General features: G+C 54.0%; 1 protein-coding gene across 9 annotated transcripts in view; it reads right to left on the bottom strand.

The window, feature by feature from the left end:
* Window positions 1-17,576, bottom strand: part of NCOR2 (nuclear receptor corepressor 2) — a 258,314-nt gene that overhangs the window by 113,392 nt on the left and 127,346 nt on the right. For all 9 annotated transcript variants that reach the window (XM_076352524.1, XM_076352529.1, XM_076352530.1 and 6 more), the window contains exons 6-7: window positions 13,244-13,357; window positions 1,913-1,969 (exon numbers count right to left, since the gene is read on the bottom strand). In XM_076352524.1, the coding sequence (XP_076208639.1) occupies window positions 1,913-1,969; window positions 13,244-13,357 (171 nt within the window). The remainder of the gene's footprint in view (window positions 1-1,912; window positions 1,970-13,243; window positions 13,358-17,576) is intronic.

Genomic DNA, 17,576 nt, shown 5'->3' with positions numbered 1-17,576 from the left:
CCCGCCAGCAGCACCCAAGACCTCATACCACCTCACCCTGCTCACGGCCATCGTTTGCCAACGCTGTGGTGACCTCCAGCCTCTCTCAGCCATGACTAACTGATTTCCACCGTGACCTCTCGCCTCACACCATCAGCCCCTGGCAAGCTGCCCTGCTACCGAGCCGACGCGCATCCGTCACCATCGCTGTTGCAAATGCAATAACCAGAGCCCTCTGAACAACTAAAAGCAAGATGTCAGCAGCCTGAGCGGAGCCGATAGCGATCCGAGACCCTGCATCTGGATGACAGCCACTACCGCTCCTTGCAGAGGTTTTGCACAGGATTAGCACCAGGCTGCCCCAACCTCTCTGCAAGAGAACTCTGGGTTGCGGCAGCTCCAGGGCTGGTGCACGTCGTGTGCGACATGGTGGAGCAGGCGTGCACATCAGGCAGAGCATGCAAAGCTGCTCTCCTTCCTGGAGCTGCTTCCTTTCCAACTCAGAAGAAGATCTGACTATTCATCTTGTCTCTCAGAGGCTGTTGGCAGGTCCCGGGTGCTGTTTTGCCCGACACGGCGTGGGGGCTGGGCCATAGGAAGCGTCTCTCTCTGGGCAGACAGATGAGAGAGTCTGCAAGAAGCACGCAGAGCCCAAACGGGGTTTTGCAGGGTTTTCTCAGCAAAGGTTTCCCCTGCCCTCCAAGGACTAAGGTAGGGTGACAGAGGAAAGGCTTGCACTGGAGACTGCTGCAGCTCCCCTGTGCAGTGTCAGCACCCAAGGACAAAGCATCAAACTAAAAAAGGAAAAAAAAAAAGGAGAAAAAAAAACCAGCAGGAGGAAGGAAAGGAAACAACATTTTTCAGATGAGGAAGCACCAACCCCAGGCACTGCCAATCTTTAGAGCAGAAAGAGAGCAAAGGGTTTGACCCGGGTGACTCAAAGGAAAAATAATGAGCGCTACCTCCCCAAACAAGGAAGCGGGCTTCGACACGCAGCAGTGAGCACTAATTCCCTTGTGACCTCTCCCTTACACACCCGGGGAAGATAGTGATTAGTACCACCTCCACAAGGCAAGTCCAAATTACAGCTGCCAAGGACTGTGAGCTGCCCACTCCCACCTGGCGGAAACGGCTCCCTCCATTGCACCCGCGGCCAGTGCAAAGCAAGAGATGCTCCATCAGACCACGTATGTCCCCCTCCGATCCCCCCAGCAGCATCGCTGCAGATGTACCCTTTCCCAGCACCCTTCTCCAGGACTCAGCCCCTCAGGGGTTGTTTTCAGCCACCCCTCCAGCAATCAATCGCTTGACTTCCAGCTGGATTTTGCTGGATGAGGGGGCAGCCCCAAACTGACAATTTATTATAAATTGTTTTTCTCAGCTTCCCTGTGCATGAGGGAGACAGCAATAGGGTGCATGCGAGTCCCGATACCTGCAGGTTGTTGCAGCTGCGACCGGGCTGTGCTTACAGAGCACCCTCCAGCACCCTCCTCCGTTTACAGCGCGGTGGGACGGAGAGCCATCCCAGCACCCATCCATCCCACACAGCACCACGATTCTGGCTGGCCAGGCAGCAGTCCCACAGCCCCAGTGCTGTGGCTGCCATCAGCAGATGAAGCCATCAGCATTCTGAGCAGGGGCAGACTGTGCCGGAGCCCCTCCTGCCACCCAGCTCCGCTGCGGCATGTGAGGAAGGAGCCTAAGGGTTAAGGCTCGCTGAAGAGGGCTCTGTGTGTGTGTGTCTGCCTGCGTTTCAGTACTCATCTCAGCCACTTCGCTTCCTGCCTTGGTGCTGTGCCATCGAGACGTCCCGGCCAGCAGCATGCTTCCTTCTGACAGCTTAGACACACACACAGGGTGCCGCGCTCGCAGCCCAGGGATGACTCCAAACCTGGCCCGGCTCCCGCTCCCCGCAGCGAGAGGTAACACTCACCAGCTCCACCTGGGGACCCAGTCCTTCCAGGATCCGGTGGGCAGCCTCTGCCTTCTTCTGCAGGGAGAAAAGGGGAGAGGGAGAAGAAAAGTTATTTCTGCCATCGGTTACAGTCGCAGCCCTCTGCTCCAGCTCTCCCCCTGTGCTAAAACCCCTTCCCAAACCTCCACAGAGCCGCCACAGATCCCAACCCTGCCCGAAAGTGGGTGGAAAGGTTCAGCTCAGCCTCTGGACCTGCAGGAAAGCCTCACGGACGAAGGGCTCCGGCACTCGAGTTATCACGACTTTAATGCATCCGAGCTCTGCCCGGGAAGCGACCCGAATCCCTGACCTTTCTGGGTGCCAGGCGGGGGGATCGCACCCGTTACCTCTGCACGGCCGCCGTGCGAGGAGGAGGGCAGGCGAGCTGGCACGCACGCAGAGATGCCCTTTCTAGGATTCATTGCTTCATGAGCATGTGATCATTAGATTTGAGCTGCCCTTGGCTCCTCATCTTGCTCTCGCTTCCCTCCCCTCCCTGCCGCAGAGGAGCCCTTCTCTGCCCCCTCCCGCCCCCAGCCAAGCTACCTAGTGCTTATTAGAAGAAAAAAAACCACCCAGGAACACGTGTCAGGGGCTGTGCAGTGGTTACTAATTAAACAGGCCTGAAAAAAAAGACATGGGTTGGTTGCAGCAGGAGTCTAAATAAAAGATGACATTTTCAGTAAACAGCACTTCCTCACACAGCCAGGCTTTTCAGTGGGGGTTACTGACAGTCCGATAAATCCAGATCGCTGTACTGCCAACGAGCCACGGGGCTGAGCCAATAAAGCCAAATACCTGGCAGCGAGGGGGATGAGGAGACAGATTTTCAGAGGCGTTTGTTCAATAAAAAAGGTAGTTTTAGCTATTTTGGGGTAGGGGGAAGAGAAAATCCACAGCTGCCTAAAATAGGGGTGAAGGAGCAGTGGGCAGAGCTGAGCTTCCCAGGATTTAAACACAGCGGGGGGAACCCTTTCTTGAAGCACATTCAACATTTTAACCCAATAAGCACTAGAGCCCCGCTGGAGCTGCAGGATGGGAGCTGAGCCCCAGGGTTGGGGAGCTGGGGAGGGCTGGGCTCCGGGCTCCCCGACAGAGCCAGCGGGGCTTTGACAAACCCCCAGGGTGAAGACCCCCGCCGGGGGCAGGGAAGGGATTTCAGCTCCAGGGATCTGGCTCACACTGCTCTCTAGCACCAGGCACCTCTCACCTTCCTGCCGGCTCACAGCAGGATGAGTTTCCCAGGGTCTCAGCACAGGGGATGTCTCGCCAAAACCTGGCGCATCGCCCTGCCAGCTTACCCCCCGCGTCTGCCCCCCTCAGTGGGTTTCCGAGAGCTTCACCTACCCCCCTGCCACCGGCCGGTCCTCAGAAGCGCCGATGCAGCCGGTAGGTGTGCAAGTTCCTCGCCGGAGCTTTGCACACCCACACACAGTCTGATCTGCCAGCGTGCACTTTTGCAGAGTTGGCCCCGGGAGCAGCTGCATGAGTCACCCTGCTCGCAGCCAAGCTCAGGGCCCCGACGAAACAGCCCCGGCCCGGCTGCAAAACCCACGCCAGGTGCCTCACCGCAACAGGGCGACCGGGAGATGTTTCCAGCTCCTCTATTTACTGCACACTCGAGAGGACACAAAGCTTCTTTGCAATTTAGAAGCGACTTCAAGGATGCTAGGAGAGATGTAACCACGAAGCGTGCCTGCTCTGGCACCGTCCCCACATGTACACACGATACACGCAGCAGCCCCACTATTAATGCATCCCTGTCTGTTCATCCACAGCGCTCCTGCGCAGCAGACCTCAGGGTTCACAGATGTCACGATCACTGCGTGTACCTCACAGGCAAGGACACACACAAACACAGAGAGAAGCGGAGCAGCTAGCGATGCTGCGGCAGAGCCCAAAACGCAGCTGGAGCCCGTCCCAACAAGCTGCTCTGCCCCTCTGGCCTCTCCCGAGTCCCCGCTCCGTCCTAGGAGGAGCACAGGCGGGGAAGGTGCCCCCAGAGCCCGGCTCTCTCTGCAGCCCTGGAGACGGGGCAGACACCCAGCAGCTTGCTCCTGCATTACTGGCGTGCGGCTCGGTGCACGCCACGCTTCTGCCTGGTGCTGGACGGGCGGCGAGATGCTTGCAGGGACCACAGGGAAAGCGTGGCTGTCCCGGTGACGGAGAAGGGTCTTTGGAGAGCAAGTGCATCCCGGAACGAAGCTTTTGGCTTAGGCTCCAGGGAAAGGAGCCACGTGTTTACAACACAGCAATTACATTTTCTGCACTGCAATAAACTGCTCCCAACTCTTCTCCCACACCAGACTGCTGCCGATGTGAGGGTGCTTTGACACATAAGGGAAAGAAGGGACCGTCCCCACCTGACCCACAGGGAAAGCAAAGTGATCCCTGGCACCAGGACCTTACCTGCAAAGCGCAGCACTCGCAAAGCATGACACGTGGCCCAAGCTATAAGAAACATGTATCTACCCTCCTCATAAAATACCACATCTGCTACAGAGAGCGTGCCTCTTCCAAGCGAGATCCCCTCCCGGAAAGGGGATTTCCCGCTGGCTTCACAATGATGGGACAGCCCTGGCTAATGCAATGCCTGGCTCTGCCATCCCCAAGGATGTTCCAGCTGATGACAGGGAAATCAAACCCCAGCAAATGCAGCCTGGGCAAGAAACCCAAGAGCCGCACAGCCCAGCCCAGCTCCCCTCGAAGCATTAGATGTTTCCACCGCTGCGCACCTGACTCCATTAATGGGAACAAGCCAAGTCTGCCCAGGAACTTGCCCCTTGGAAATATTCATCACACGATGGAGAACTCCCAGCCAGAGCTTAATATTGTGGCCTCCGAGAGCTATAAAATCTGCTGACCTCAGAGAACATCAGCACCGTGGCATGTGGAAACTTCAAACAATTAAAACCAGGGGGTAAGATTTTCAGGTGGGGTCATTAAAACTGCTACAAAAGACACTGGTTGGTGATTTGGCCAACCGCCCTCCTGTCCACCACCACTCGCTGGCAAACGGGAAGCAGCAGCTTACCCGAATGTTTTCTGATGCATACTGGGGACAAAAATCAGCACTCTGATTAATTGCAAGCAGCGTAATTGTGGGTAGAAGACTGCAGCCCCAGCTTGAGGCAGCCTGTCCCACCAGAGGCCCGTTCTCCTGGGCACTAGTGCTGGTAGAAGATGCCCTGGCAGCAGCGGATGGCACAGCTAGGAACTGATGATGGTGGAGGCCCATGTGTACAATGCGATTAACTTCAAGAAAAAGCCGTGTTCAGCTGCTGCATTTGCCATGTTTAGACAACTTAATGAGACAACCCAGAGGCAAATCACCATAGGCAGAACATGTGGCGAATCAAGAAGAATGACATAATTTGTCTTGCATTAACCGACTGTAACGTACACATCTCCAGAACGAAAGATCGGGAGGGGAAGCTATTCCAAGCACGTCATATCTTTGTACGTACACAAAGAAATGCCTCTATCTTGAAAGGTGCCCAATTAACACTTGACACCCTCTGTAATTGCTGATGCTCCTTGCTGCATTTATCAGATCATAGCAGAACCGTAATGAGCTGTCTGAAAGGCCACGCAGACCGAGGTGAGAGCTGGCAGCAGAATTGGGAAGGACATATTACGCCCAGCAGAAGGTTCCCACCATGCTGGGGCTTGTCCTGAAGGACAGAGGGACACAGGGAGACATGGTCTACACCTGGGGACCCAGCTAGCCAGAAGCCTGGGCAATCCTCAAACTGTTCACGTGCCAGGGCAGCCCCCAGCTCCCCCTGCAGCCACAGGACCTTTGCTGAAGACCACTGGCAGCCCTGTGAAATCCTTTCCTTTCCAAAGCCACAACCACCTAGGACTCAGTTCCAATATTGATTTCATTAGGATTACGCTTAGTGATTGACCCTGCAGAAAGAAACCAGAGGGTTCAGCCTACATCTGCTGAATAACCCCATCCGTGCCTGCAATCCCTGTTATTTAACAGAAAGGAATGCATCAGGAAGCAAATCCAGCCATTACTTCTGGTGCGACACATGAAGATCCCCACTGATTTTGTAGTCCCTCTGCAGCTCCACAGCAAGCAGCTAATGACCCCTTTTCCCGATTCGGTACAGAGTCCTGAAATATTGCTACAGCACTGGGAGCAGTGGCATGCGCAGCGGGACTGAAGCGCCGAGGCTGAATTTTGCTCCTATTTACATCAGAGTCGCTTTGCTCTGGTAGAGCAGCTCTGGGTTTCGCACCGGCATGGGCACAAGCGAACTGTGGGCACTTCCAAGGGTGGAGGCACCTCCTCTGGAGCACGTTTAAGCGTGACTCAGATGGATAGATGATGCCCATCACATACTAATCCTCCATGTGCATTTCGGAGGTACCAAGGTGTATCAAGAAGTGTGGCTGAACCGCAAACACTGATCTGTGTCACTGCGGGGCCCACGGATGCAAAAGGGGACCCGCAGATATGGCAAGCAGCAGCATCCGCCCCCAAGAAACCTCCCTCCCCATCTCCCCACGGGCAGGGGCACGGGCTGGCAGACCGCGGCTGGGGAGGTCACGCTCTTACCCCATCTCATGCTCCTCCAACAGGCCTGGAGCTAAAGATATCTTCGTCAACAATAAAAACCTCCCTTCAGACTATGAAAATCTCTACTCTTGCCTAAAAAGCATTTGGCTTCCAAAGCAAACTCCAGCCCCTTGTTTTTCCTTTGAAGAAACTTAAAATAGGCTTGGGAGGGGGAAACGGGCAGGCGAGCAACTTCCCAGCCATGTGAGCTCCCGCGGGGATGATGAGCTGACCCCACGAGGCAGCTGAGCATCCAAAACCAGAGGAGGGAGAGTCTGGGGTTTCGCGTGGGCTCTTCTTAAAGCAAAGTTTAAAAATGGAAGAGAAGGAAACACAAGAGTTATTTTGAGAAAGCGGATCTGAAATTAGGAGGCGGCATTTTCTTGGACTGACTCCAGCCATCGCTCCATGCAGTGCAAAGCTGCTGCAGCTGAACCGTGCTCCCGGGGTTATTTATAGCAGCCCGTAGGCAGCAGCGCTGGGGAATGGAAGGGTTTCTATTTGGGACCAGGCATGTCCTGCACGGAGGCAAAGCCCTTCGAGAGGCAGGAAAGCTGCACACAGGGAGACGCTGGGAAAAAATCCTGTCCCAGCAGCATGACCTCCCAGGGGCAGGCAGAGCTGCAGGAGTGGCATGGCAAAGAAGCAGGCTGGAGTTGGGCTTTGTTTAAAACAAAATTCGGGAGGAGTGTGGCTGAAGTCAGCAGAAATCATGGAAACCCTCAGGCGAGACACCTTCCTACATGAAGCAGAAAAGAAATAGTGTCTAGTCTCGGGGGATTTAAAGGCCCTACCTCTGTGCCAAGATCTGCCGCGACCAAACCACAACCTGGCAGTGCCGGTTTCATGGGGAAGGGTTTTCATTCCTATGACCACGGGTACTAATTTTTTCCCCTTTAAACCTCAGCATCCTCTCTCCGAGAGCCAAACCACCCCAGCAATTTGCTGCCCTCCCGACAAAGCAGGTGGGATGAGCCCCGGCGCCGTGGGAAGGGAAAGCAACGCTCTTCCCTCCCCAGCTCCTGCAGCCAGCAGGGATGGCCACCACCGGTGCTCCCAACCCAACTGCGGGAGCTTGAGGATGTGTGCCCTCCCCTAGGCTCTCCTTGAACCCGAAAGTCCCTGAGCATCAGGGGACGTCGGTCAGCCTTGCTGGTATGCGCCAGGCTCCTCTCACCAAGCCCAGGGGCTGATGCTCTCCAGGGGTGCCCATGGGATGCGGGTGCCCTGCACACTCCCCGCTTCCCCATCTCCCTGTGTTTGGCTGGAGCCATCTCCTCACCGCACCAGCGGCGATGGAGCCCCATTCCCGAGGCTCGGGCCAGTAGATGCATGCAGCAGCGCTCACGAATGACTAATCACAAATAGTAAGAAAACTGAGGAAATGGGTCACATTGGAGCTGTGTGTTAATACCAGTCCCCGCCTATCCTGTGCGGAGCGTGACAAGCCGACTCATTTCAGTTGCTCGCTGGTCTCTGGCTTTGGCTTGTCATTGCCAGCCAGTTTCTGTGGTCGGCTCGCTCATACACGATCCACAGCCAAGGGGTGAACCCCCCGCCGTAGCTGGGTTTCCACTCACACACAGACCTAGCATCACGCCCTGTCATCTGCAAGGTTACGGTGCCAATTAAAGGCATATTAATTTCAAAAAAGGTGCTAACGAGGCTTTGCCATTGCAAACTGTTGTTGAACGTTCGCCATTGCAAAACTGCTGAGAACGTTGGCACTGTACAGCAGGTTTTTAGAAATCAAAGTTTCTGCGGTGGAGCAGTTATGGGAAAGTTCCGGTCACTCAAGCCAAGGAGCCGGAGCCGTGCCACAGGGTCTACGCTCCTCCCTCCAACAGATTTGGGTTTTCTGCACTTCTCGTCCTTACTTCCAGGACCTGAAAATGCAGGACACGGCATTATCTGGTCTGGGTTAATCATGGACAAAGCTTCTAAGTCAATGCACCTAACTGGGAACTCCAGATCCTGAAGCAGACATTAAAAACAGACATCAGGACCATTAAAAAAAAAAAAAAACCAACCAAAAGAATTTCCTTAAAATCTGAGAAAAAATGAAAGGATTCTCAATGACTCCAGGCTAAATATTTCAATTTATCTTTTTGGAAATCTTGCTATCATGCAGAAGCATTAATAGCATCTAACCTCTGACCTTTCCAGTTTTCCTCCGGACTATCTGAAAGCCCATCTTGCATCACTGAGCCAAGATGAGGCAACCCCAAAATAAGTGTTATTAAAAACAAAAGCAAAATGAACAAGGCCCTTTTGGCAGCCAAATATGAAATGCCCCCACCCCAACTACCACATAAACTAGAATTTGAAAAAAACCCTGCAGATTTAATGCTCGAAAGCCGTTTCACTGATAAGGTTTTATTTACTGCACCCGCTCCGTGCTGACGATGCAGGCCTGATTCTTCCCTTTCTAATGTAAATCAGGAGTTCATAGAAAATCAGAGTTATACAGACATAAAACCCCCGTGGGATCTGAGTCACACTCAGTGCCTTTGCGTAGTTAACGGCTAGATTATACTTTGCAATGCTAAAAGTGTTCATTTATTTATTCTCTTATTTATGGATGGGGCATTAAGGCTTTATGAAGGTATTTGAGGAGGGTAAATGGATAGCTGGGAACACGCTCCGCACAGACACAATGGCAGCAGGGGGTGGAAAAAGTTCAAAACAATCCTTTGAATTCCAATTTTACAGCATAATGCTGAATTTATAGATAGATAGCTGTGCCCTTTTGAAGGAACAAGCACCGAGACAGAAAACGAATTAAAATTTAATCTTATTGATTTCCACCAACTCAATCCCAAGAGCGAGACAGACGCTGCTGCCTGCTTCCACTGCCTGCACTGCATCAAACCCAGTTTTTCAGAGGGCTGACAGCGGAGCAGGGATGGGCTCGCGCGGCCGCAAGCCGTCGGCACCCGCAGTGTGCAGGGGCAACGCGGGGGGGACTCGTCCCAGCCCTCGCCACGTTGCGGTGGGTTGCAGCACGCGGCGTCCCCTCTCTGGCACAGCGGTGGAGGGCAAAGACACGCCGTGTCCTGACGCGACCTCTTCCCCAATACAGCCTCACAATACAGGATTTCACCGCAGTCAAGAGCAGCTTCTCTCCGCTCTTCCCCAGCAGAATCTGTACAGTCAACTTTTTTTTTTTTTTTTGGAAATCAATTACTTGTCCAGCAGAGTGTAGCAAGAGGGGATTACAGGTCACATTTTCCACAATTATCCTCTCCGACGCCAAGGAACTTTTCAAATCGTACGCGTTAAATAGGTCACAAGAGGGAAAACCAGCGTGATAGGCGTTTAACATCAGAAAACCTGAATTCTGAGAAGATCTGATATAGGCCAGCGCCAACCTGCATTCCAACCCCTCATCTATACCCAGTGCACCGGTGAGAAAAATATATAGACTTCCCTAATGAACCATAAGCTAAAATTAGAAACCATTCACCCCTGCAAAGCCACAGCTATCGCCAAAAGGAAAGTAGGTCACAGAATGGCTGGCTAACTTGATTTTCCGGCGTTTCTAGCTGCTCTGTCCTCACATAACCTCCTCTCTCCCATGGACCGTTTTTGGTGTCTCCTTTGTTCGGGGTATAACTGCATGCAGTGTGTAACTCCGGCACAGCCTGGCAGGAGCGGTGGGAATGGGCACAGCGGCACCCGCGTGCTTGGTGAAGCACAGATCCACGGTTCATGAAAAATTAAACCAGAGCCAGGCGACAGCCCCTCCACGAAGCGCGCTGCCTCCCACCTGCTCTGGCATCAGCACAAGCACTAGCTTTTCCCCCCTTCCACAGTATTGCTCTTTAAAGATCGTTTCAGGCTTTGCCAGCTCTTCTGGGGTGCTTTGCTCTCTCCCCTCTTCCCGAGGCCTGAATATCCTCTTTTTATTTGCATTTCTTACCGCGCGCTGCCTCTCTCAAGCAAGCCGCAAGCTGAGCGATGAAAGTAAATCAGGCTTTTCCTCCCTTTCTGTGCAGGCTGGAGCCCTGGCTCAGCCGTTACAGCCACTTTTCCTGCAAGCAGACCTCAAGGCATCCAACTTCACTGCTTTTCTGCAGCACAGAAGAGGTAGAAAGGCTTAAAATTTGGCTCAGTGACCTTCTGCGCTCTTGATCAGTATGTCTCTGTCTGGCTCACAGCCCTTTGCTCCTACCAACTCATCTTGCAATTAAGTGTGTTAAGCTGCAGCAAAGCCACAGGTCAGCACAACCGTGCCCGGGGCTCTCCTGTCCGACAGACGGCTGGGTACACCCAGATACTCTGCTGCCACCAAACCCACCCAAAAAAACCCCTGATGTCCAACCACCAGCCGCTCTTTTCCACCCATGATCCTAACTGACGCTGCTCCCACATCCTCTCCTCTCCCAGTTTTTCTCCTCCTGGCCCCAAGGGGAAGAGCAGTCATCACCAAAAGGCATCCCAAATGTGTCCAACGGAGGTGAGAGACTGAAAGCTGAGCCTGGGGATGCCCTTTAGAAGGACAATTGCATCCTGGATCCCACCTTTGTTACTGGAGCCAGGACAAAGGCAATGCCGTCGGCAAGGCTCAGCACACCCTTCCCCTTGCAGCCCACAGCTCAGCATCTCCCTGCTACGGTACTTAAAAGGGTCCTTCCATCACCCAGCCTCAGCCATTACAATCGGCCAGCAAGGCCGATCTCGACTCTCCGTTGCCCGTCAATAGATCATGTCTTCTTCAAAGGGGGAACTTCCCTCCAGCCTGCTACGGTTTCTATCAAGCAAAAGGGAAGGGTTGTTTGGTTTGAGTCTCCTACCCACAGACGGGCTTCCTTACACGCTACTCGCAAGGGGAATTTACAAGAACAGGGGAAGTATCATCATTTACCCATCCCAGGGATCAGGCAGACCCGAACACAGAGCCAGATTTGAAATTACGCAGACATTTGGTGTCAGACATGACCCTTGCTTGCTGAGCACCCAGCTGGAATGAGAGAACCCTATCGCAAAGGTTAATAGCAAAACACTGCTGGTAGCAGCCTGGCTTTGAGGATCAGCGTAACTTGGAATAAAGTCGGGCACGCTGACAAATGGATGCCACCAGCTCTGAGCACTGTATGCGACAGCGTCCCAGGTATTATGGCCGCACACTTTCAAGGAGAAATGTAGAACTCCACGCCTGCTCTCCGCACTCTTTGCCACCACCCATGGGACAGGGCAGCGACCCCAGGGGACTGCCCTGAGCCGTGGCAGAGGCTTCGAGAGCAGATCGTGTCTGCTGTGGAGGAGGTGATGGGAGACTCGGGGAGACGGGAGGGAAAGGGTGACCCTGCTGCTGGCATGGGCAGAGACAAGAGGTGACAAAGCAGGAAAAGGGTCTGGCAGGACACTCAGCCCTGAGCCAGGTCCAGCTAACAGGGACTGCTATGACGCAGGCCACTGGGGATGCAATGGCTGAAGAACACCTTTCCTTCCTGCCTCAGCACCATCACCCGTTTCTTCCCCTTGTAACGTGGTCTGGGTACACGAGAATGTCCAAGGAGGATGGGGCTCAAGGGAATAGGAATAAAAATGTTTGAGACCTCCTTTTTTTGAACCTAACCCCTTGCACAGGAGGCACAAGCCATCTAGCCCAAGACCCTTGGAGAGGACACTTGGTGGTGCCACGGGGAGAACGGCTTTGAGGAACACTCGGCACCTGCCCCCAAAGCCCAGTGGCCGTAAAGCTATCACCAGCCGGCACTTGCTAACGCTTCAAACACATCGACCTCAGCCTTCACCCACTCGCACAACAGACTGTGCTAGCGTTGGGTTTCCTATTGCTCAGGGAGAGAAGCAGATGGAAAAAGGAAAACCAGGAAAATTGCACTGCCTGGGAGCACAGGGTATGCGATTTTTTTTTTTCTTTTCCCCTTTTTAGGAGTCAGACACCTGGATTTCTGCAGCTCCCAGTGAAATCGCAGGCCTCGCAATTCAAAATAATTAGCGACTGGTAGTTTTCCTTTTATGCAAAATCATCCTTTTTATCCAACACCTAAATGAAAATGAATATGCTTGATTATCTACCAAAGGGCCCAATTTCCTAGCATCACTCTGAAGCACACAGCAAAATTTGTGTCTCCTCAGGCTGCTATTACAGGCAATGGCTGAGTGCAACAAATGAGAGGTCAAGGCAGAGACCCAGAGCCAGGGATGCCAGCCTGACCTTTGCTAATGCTATTTACAGTGTCAAATATCTACAAATCCAGCCATGGCTGCATCCACGTCCTTTCTGCTCCAGCCTGGGGGGCTCAGGGGCAGCCAGGAGAGCTTGTAGCTGGCCTACCAGTATTGGAGCATCATGGATGTCCCCCTCCATCCATGCAGCCCACCCCACCACGCCAAAGCCCATCCTTTGAGAGAGCTTTTGACCAGGTTCACTCCTGGGAAAGAGGATGAAACAAGCTATTTAACAGACGAGGCTCTGAAGCATCTCCAGAATGCTTCAAATCTAAGGCTGATTGCAGGAAATGCCCCCCAGGCAGGTTCTTCAGAAGACATTTGTGCTCCATCCACACGGCAGAGCGAGCTCCTCACGGCTCAGGCTCAGCCCTCTATCATCACCGTCCCCGAAGGGGCTCCATCTATCCACCTCCCACAGCCTCCGCCCCAGGAGTCTCGCCCAGGGGAATCCCCCACCTACCCCTTACCAACCTCCCCGTCCCTGGCCAGGGTGACACGGCACGATCGCACGTTTGTACTTCCACCGTTTCCAGACTCACCCTGTTCTCGTCGTAGATGATCTGCACCAAGCTGCGATGTTTGGACTCGATAGGAGGGGGGGAGATAGGTTTTTCAGGCTCTGGTGGTTTGGCTGCTTCTTCCTCCAACTGTTGCTGTGGAAGGAGAGGGGGGAGGAGGAGGGTGAGTCACAGCGAGAAACGCAGCCGTCCCCATCCACACGAGACTCTCTGCGGTGCTGCGACCAAGGCAGAAACCACCATGGCAGAAGGCTTCCTGCGAGACATGGGCAGGCTCAGGCCGCGGAGGGATGGGGAGAGGGAGGACAGCTGCGTAAGTAACATCCCCTGCCACGCAAGCACAGTGCTGTCCTGCCCCAGGCACCCATCCCCGTGCTGGTGGGTTGGTGCTTTTTAGGCATGGAGGATAAGGACCTGCCTTGAACGAGCCTCCTGGAGAGGGTTTGAGGCTAGAAATAATGATTTTACTGGAAACCCTTAAAGGGAACTGAAGCTCCGGTCTGGCTCCCTGCTGCTACCTGCCTCCGGAGTTGCTGCCATGCTGCAGGGAGTGGTGGGGGAGCGAGGGGTGAGCAGCAAGGCTGCTCTCCACCTTCGGCTTTATCTTGCAATACTGTGGTTGGAGGAGATGCCTTGGGATGACTGTTCTCGATGAAATGACTTGTGCACCGGCTGCCCCTGCACCGTGCAGCCAGATGAGCCAGTGAGTACGGCAGAGCAGGCAGTAACACCGCAAATCCTGACGTCTCTGGTCAGAGTCGGCCCAACAGGACATGTGGCAGTCCTCCCGGCCAAGGTGAGAGACACAAGGTGCTCAAGAGGGCGAGCAAGAGCTACAGGGCTCCCTGCAGAGGACAGCACGGTGCTCAGACATGGGCCACCAAGACACCCTTTGGTGAACCTTCATAGAGAGCCCAAGTACTCAGGTTGCAAATGCCTGCAGCGTGAACACACCACGCGGCTCCGGCTGTCCCGGCAGGCAGAGCTGCTGCGGGCACCGGCACAGCATGAGCCGCATTCCAGCCCTCAGCCATCATGCTCTCCTGGGAAGGTGACTCAGACTCATTCCTCTCCTCCCTTCACACAAGACAAGCTGTCCTGAGCAGAAACCACCAAGTAAGTCCAGGCTCCAACCAGAGAAAGCCCAGTAGGGGTGGACGGCCATCACCCAGGTGACCTGCCCTCAGAGACAACAGTGCCGAGAAGCTCGTTTTGTTGGCTTTTCTGCTTTCTTACTGTCTTTACTGCATTGCCACAGCTCCACGTTTCATGGTATCTAGGCTTTGAGGTGCAACCGCTGTGTGCAAAAATACACTGCGCCGTCCCCTCCAGCACCACGTGTCTGCCTGTGCTGGGACAACACAACCCAAGGTGAGTGTCTCATCCCAAGCTTCACTCCCACTCACAGCAGAAACATCCAGGTGCCCAAGAGCTGCTCCACGAGCATGTCTACCACGTCCCCACCACACATGCAGTAAAATGCACCCAGCCCCAAAGCTGGCTTGAATGCCAACTACCCCCTTAGGAGATGGAAATCAGAAGGGAGCACATCCACATATGCACCTTTAGAGATCACTAATCTTTTAATGCGTTCCTACCCATCTGCGAGCCACTCAGGCCATGGCAAACTAACTATAAAGTAGCAGATCTAAGAAAGCACTTTTCAGTATCGCTGCAGTCAGTGGGTGTATCTGACATACGACCTCTGCCTCCGGCTCTCCCGACGGGTGCGAGGCAGGAGGAGACATCTGAGCCCTTCCAGTAAGTTTGAGGAACTGCTCAGCCGAAAGAGGAAATAACAGATTCCTCCAGGCTCCTCCCGGGGCCACCGGCTCCCTGCGAGGAGGGAGAGCACACGCAGCGCACGGCAGCTGCGGGGCAGCACAGGCACGGGAGAGGGAGCGGTTGTCAAAAACCGCCTATGATTTTTTCACTGCTCAGCTCTGAATCTCCAAATCTTCGTATTTTTTTCCTGCAGCTAAAGCATCCCCTGTTGAAGCAAGGGGAAAAATCAAGCGAGTCTCGTACCAGGAAGAAAATGCACCTGGGATTGAGAGCAATCGGCTTGCACCAGAGGTGAGCACACCACCGTCCTCCTAGAGACAGCAGTGTCTGGTGGTCCGAGAAGAAGGCGGGCACCTAATTCCTCCTTCAGATCATCTCTGCTCTTGTTGACGACACCTTTAGCAACACTAGGGCTGTAGGATGCAGTCCAAGAAAACACTTAAGCACCCAGATAGGTCTACTGGCTTGGCTGAGAAAACTCACACCCCTTAAATTAAATGTGTTTCAAATGGATGAAGCAACCCCGTGCTGTGGACTCCACTCATGCTCCACCTCCCCACAGGTGGACATCTTTTCCCACACAGGGAAAAGCAGCAGCATAGGGAACACCAAGATATAGCCAAAAAAAAGCCATCATCGTCAGCCAGACCGCTGAGCACCGTCCCGGCTGGGGATCAGCCTCTGGCAGAGGCAGGACAGCCCAGGCTCTGCACATTGGCATCGGTGTGCCCATGTCAGGGTCTTAACCTAGGGGTTACTCCAGCCACGCATGAGGACGGCCAGGAAACAGCCAGCTTGGACCGTCTGCACCCGGGAAGGGGATGAACCTTCCTCAGCACTGCAGGGATCCATCCCTTACTGCCTGCAAAGAGCCACGCTGCCACGGCACACACCGAAGGCTCCAACCACACATGCAACAGCCCAAAAGCTCCCTTCTCTTCTCAGCCACAGCTGTTTCTCAGGTGGCCCAAATCACAGTGCCCTGCAAAGGGGACAAGAGCTCTCCAAGAAGACAGGGCTGAAACCACAGGCTGCAAAGCAGTTCTCAGCCCCGGCGCAGAAGCAGCGCTTCCAGGCACCTGCCTGCTCTTGCTCAGTGTCCTCAGATCAGCCAAGGCACCCTATCGCACACCCTCGCTCCCACGTGATAAACTCCAAAAACTCCAAAGAAAGAGCCACAAAAGGGATTAGTCAAATCCTCTACTTCTCTTGGGGAAAATATTTGGGTTAAAAAAAAAAAAAAAATCAGAAACTTGGCTACATTGTTCTGGAAACCCACAAAAATTCTGCAAAGTGGTCGGGTGTGTTGTAAGTGATTTCAGACAAGAGGACTTGATGGCGTATCAGGAAATGAAAGTTTGCCAGTAAGTGGAGGCTCATTAAAAGCAGCTCGTTAAAAGAAAAATACAAATCTAATTATAGCTGAAATACAGTAGAGAATTAAACTGTACTCTCTGTGGTGTAACACTGTACGGTTATTAAAGGGCCAGATGCTAGAGGTAAGGATGCGGGCAGGGTCTGCAGGCAGCACACCTGACCACAGCAGGTTCAGCCTGCGACAGCTACCCCTGGGAGCTGTGGGAAATGGCAAAGCAAAATAGGTCAGGGTTCCCAGACACGGACAAAATGGATTTCTTAAAGGTCTGCCACAAAAGCTAGGCTGGGACTGTGACCTTTACAGGGAGAGAAGCGGGATGAGAGATGAGTCTTGACAGCTCCACACTCTCTCCCTCCCCACTCCCAGCAGCAGCTGCCTGAAAGCCCCCTCCTCTCCCCAAACGAAAGCCAGTGCAGCAATGTTGAAGGGATGCAAGATGCCATCGTTAGCCATAGCCCTTGCTCCTACAGCATCCACAGGCCAACCCATTTCCAAGTGAAGGAGGTGCCTTCTCCAGGCAAGAGTCCCTTTGGCTGGACCACATGCTGCGGAGGGGCCATCAGAGCCTGCAGCGCTGGCAGGAAGGTGGGTGACATTTCAGGAAGACCCCACCCCGCCCATACCAGCCCCGGTGCTGAAGGGACCTGCCTGACAGAGCCAAGGTCATTACACACGCACCCAGCTGCCACGCTGCCTTGCGTTAGGCAGCCACCACCTGGGTACCGGGATGCCTCACCTGCCCAGGGGAGAGGAGAGGGCTTCCAGCCACAGGGCATCTCTGAAAACCACTTTCAAAGAGCCGAGGGGAGAACAGGGGAAACTGAGACAGGAGATAGATGGAAAGGGAAGCCCTGGAGCTCTTCCACCCAGCCAGCTCCACCTCCATCACCAGGTGGGAGTGTTGTACTCCCGGAGATCCCTTCGCCGAGCTCGGCACCCAGAGAAGCTCAGGCACCACTGCGGAGAACAGCCCAGCAGTTTATTTCTCCTTCAGATCCCCGGTACCACTGCCAGGAATAAATGCATAAGGATTATCCTTCCCTGTCAGGAAGAGGGGGAGAGAGGACTCAGCGAGAGATTTAAGCGCATATGGCACATGAATGAGCGGGGGACGGCTGATGGAGGTGGCCTTCTGCCAGGGGTGCGCAGGGTTTGGGGAAGGTTTCTCAGCTTGCTGAAGACGTTTGCTTC

This window comes from Aptenodytes patagonicus, chromosome 15, assembly GCF_965638725.1.
Source record: "Aptenodytes patagonicus chromosome 15, bAptPat1.pri.cur, whole genome shotgun sequence".
Lineage (NCBI taxonomy): Eukaryota > Metazoa > Chordata > Aves > Sphenisciformes > Spheniscidae > Aptenodytes > Aptenodytes patagonicus.
The sequence above is the reverse complement of the archived record's forward strand: the minus strand, read 5'-3'. Positions and strand labels throughout refer to the sequence as shown.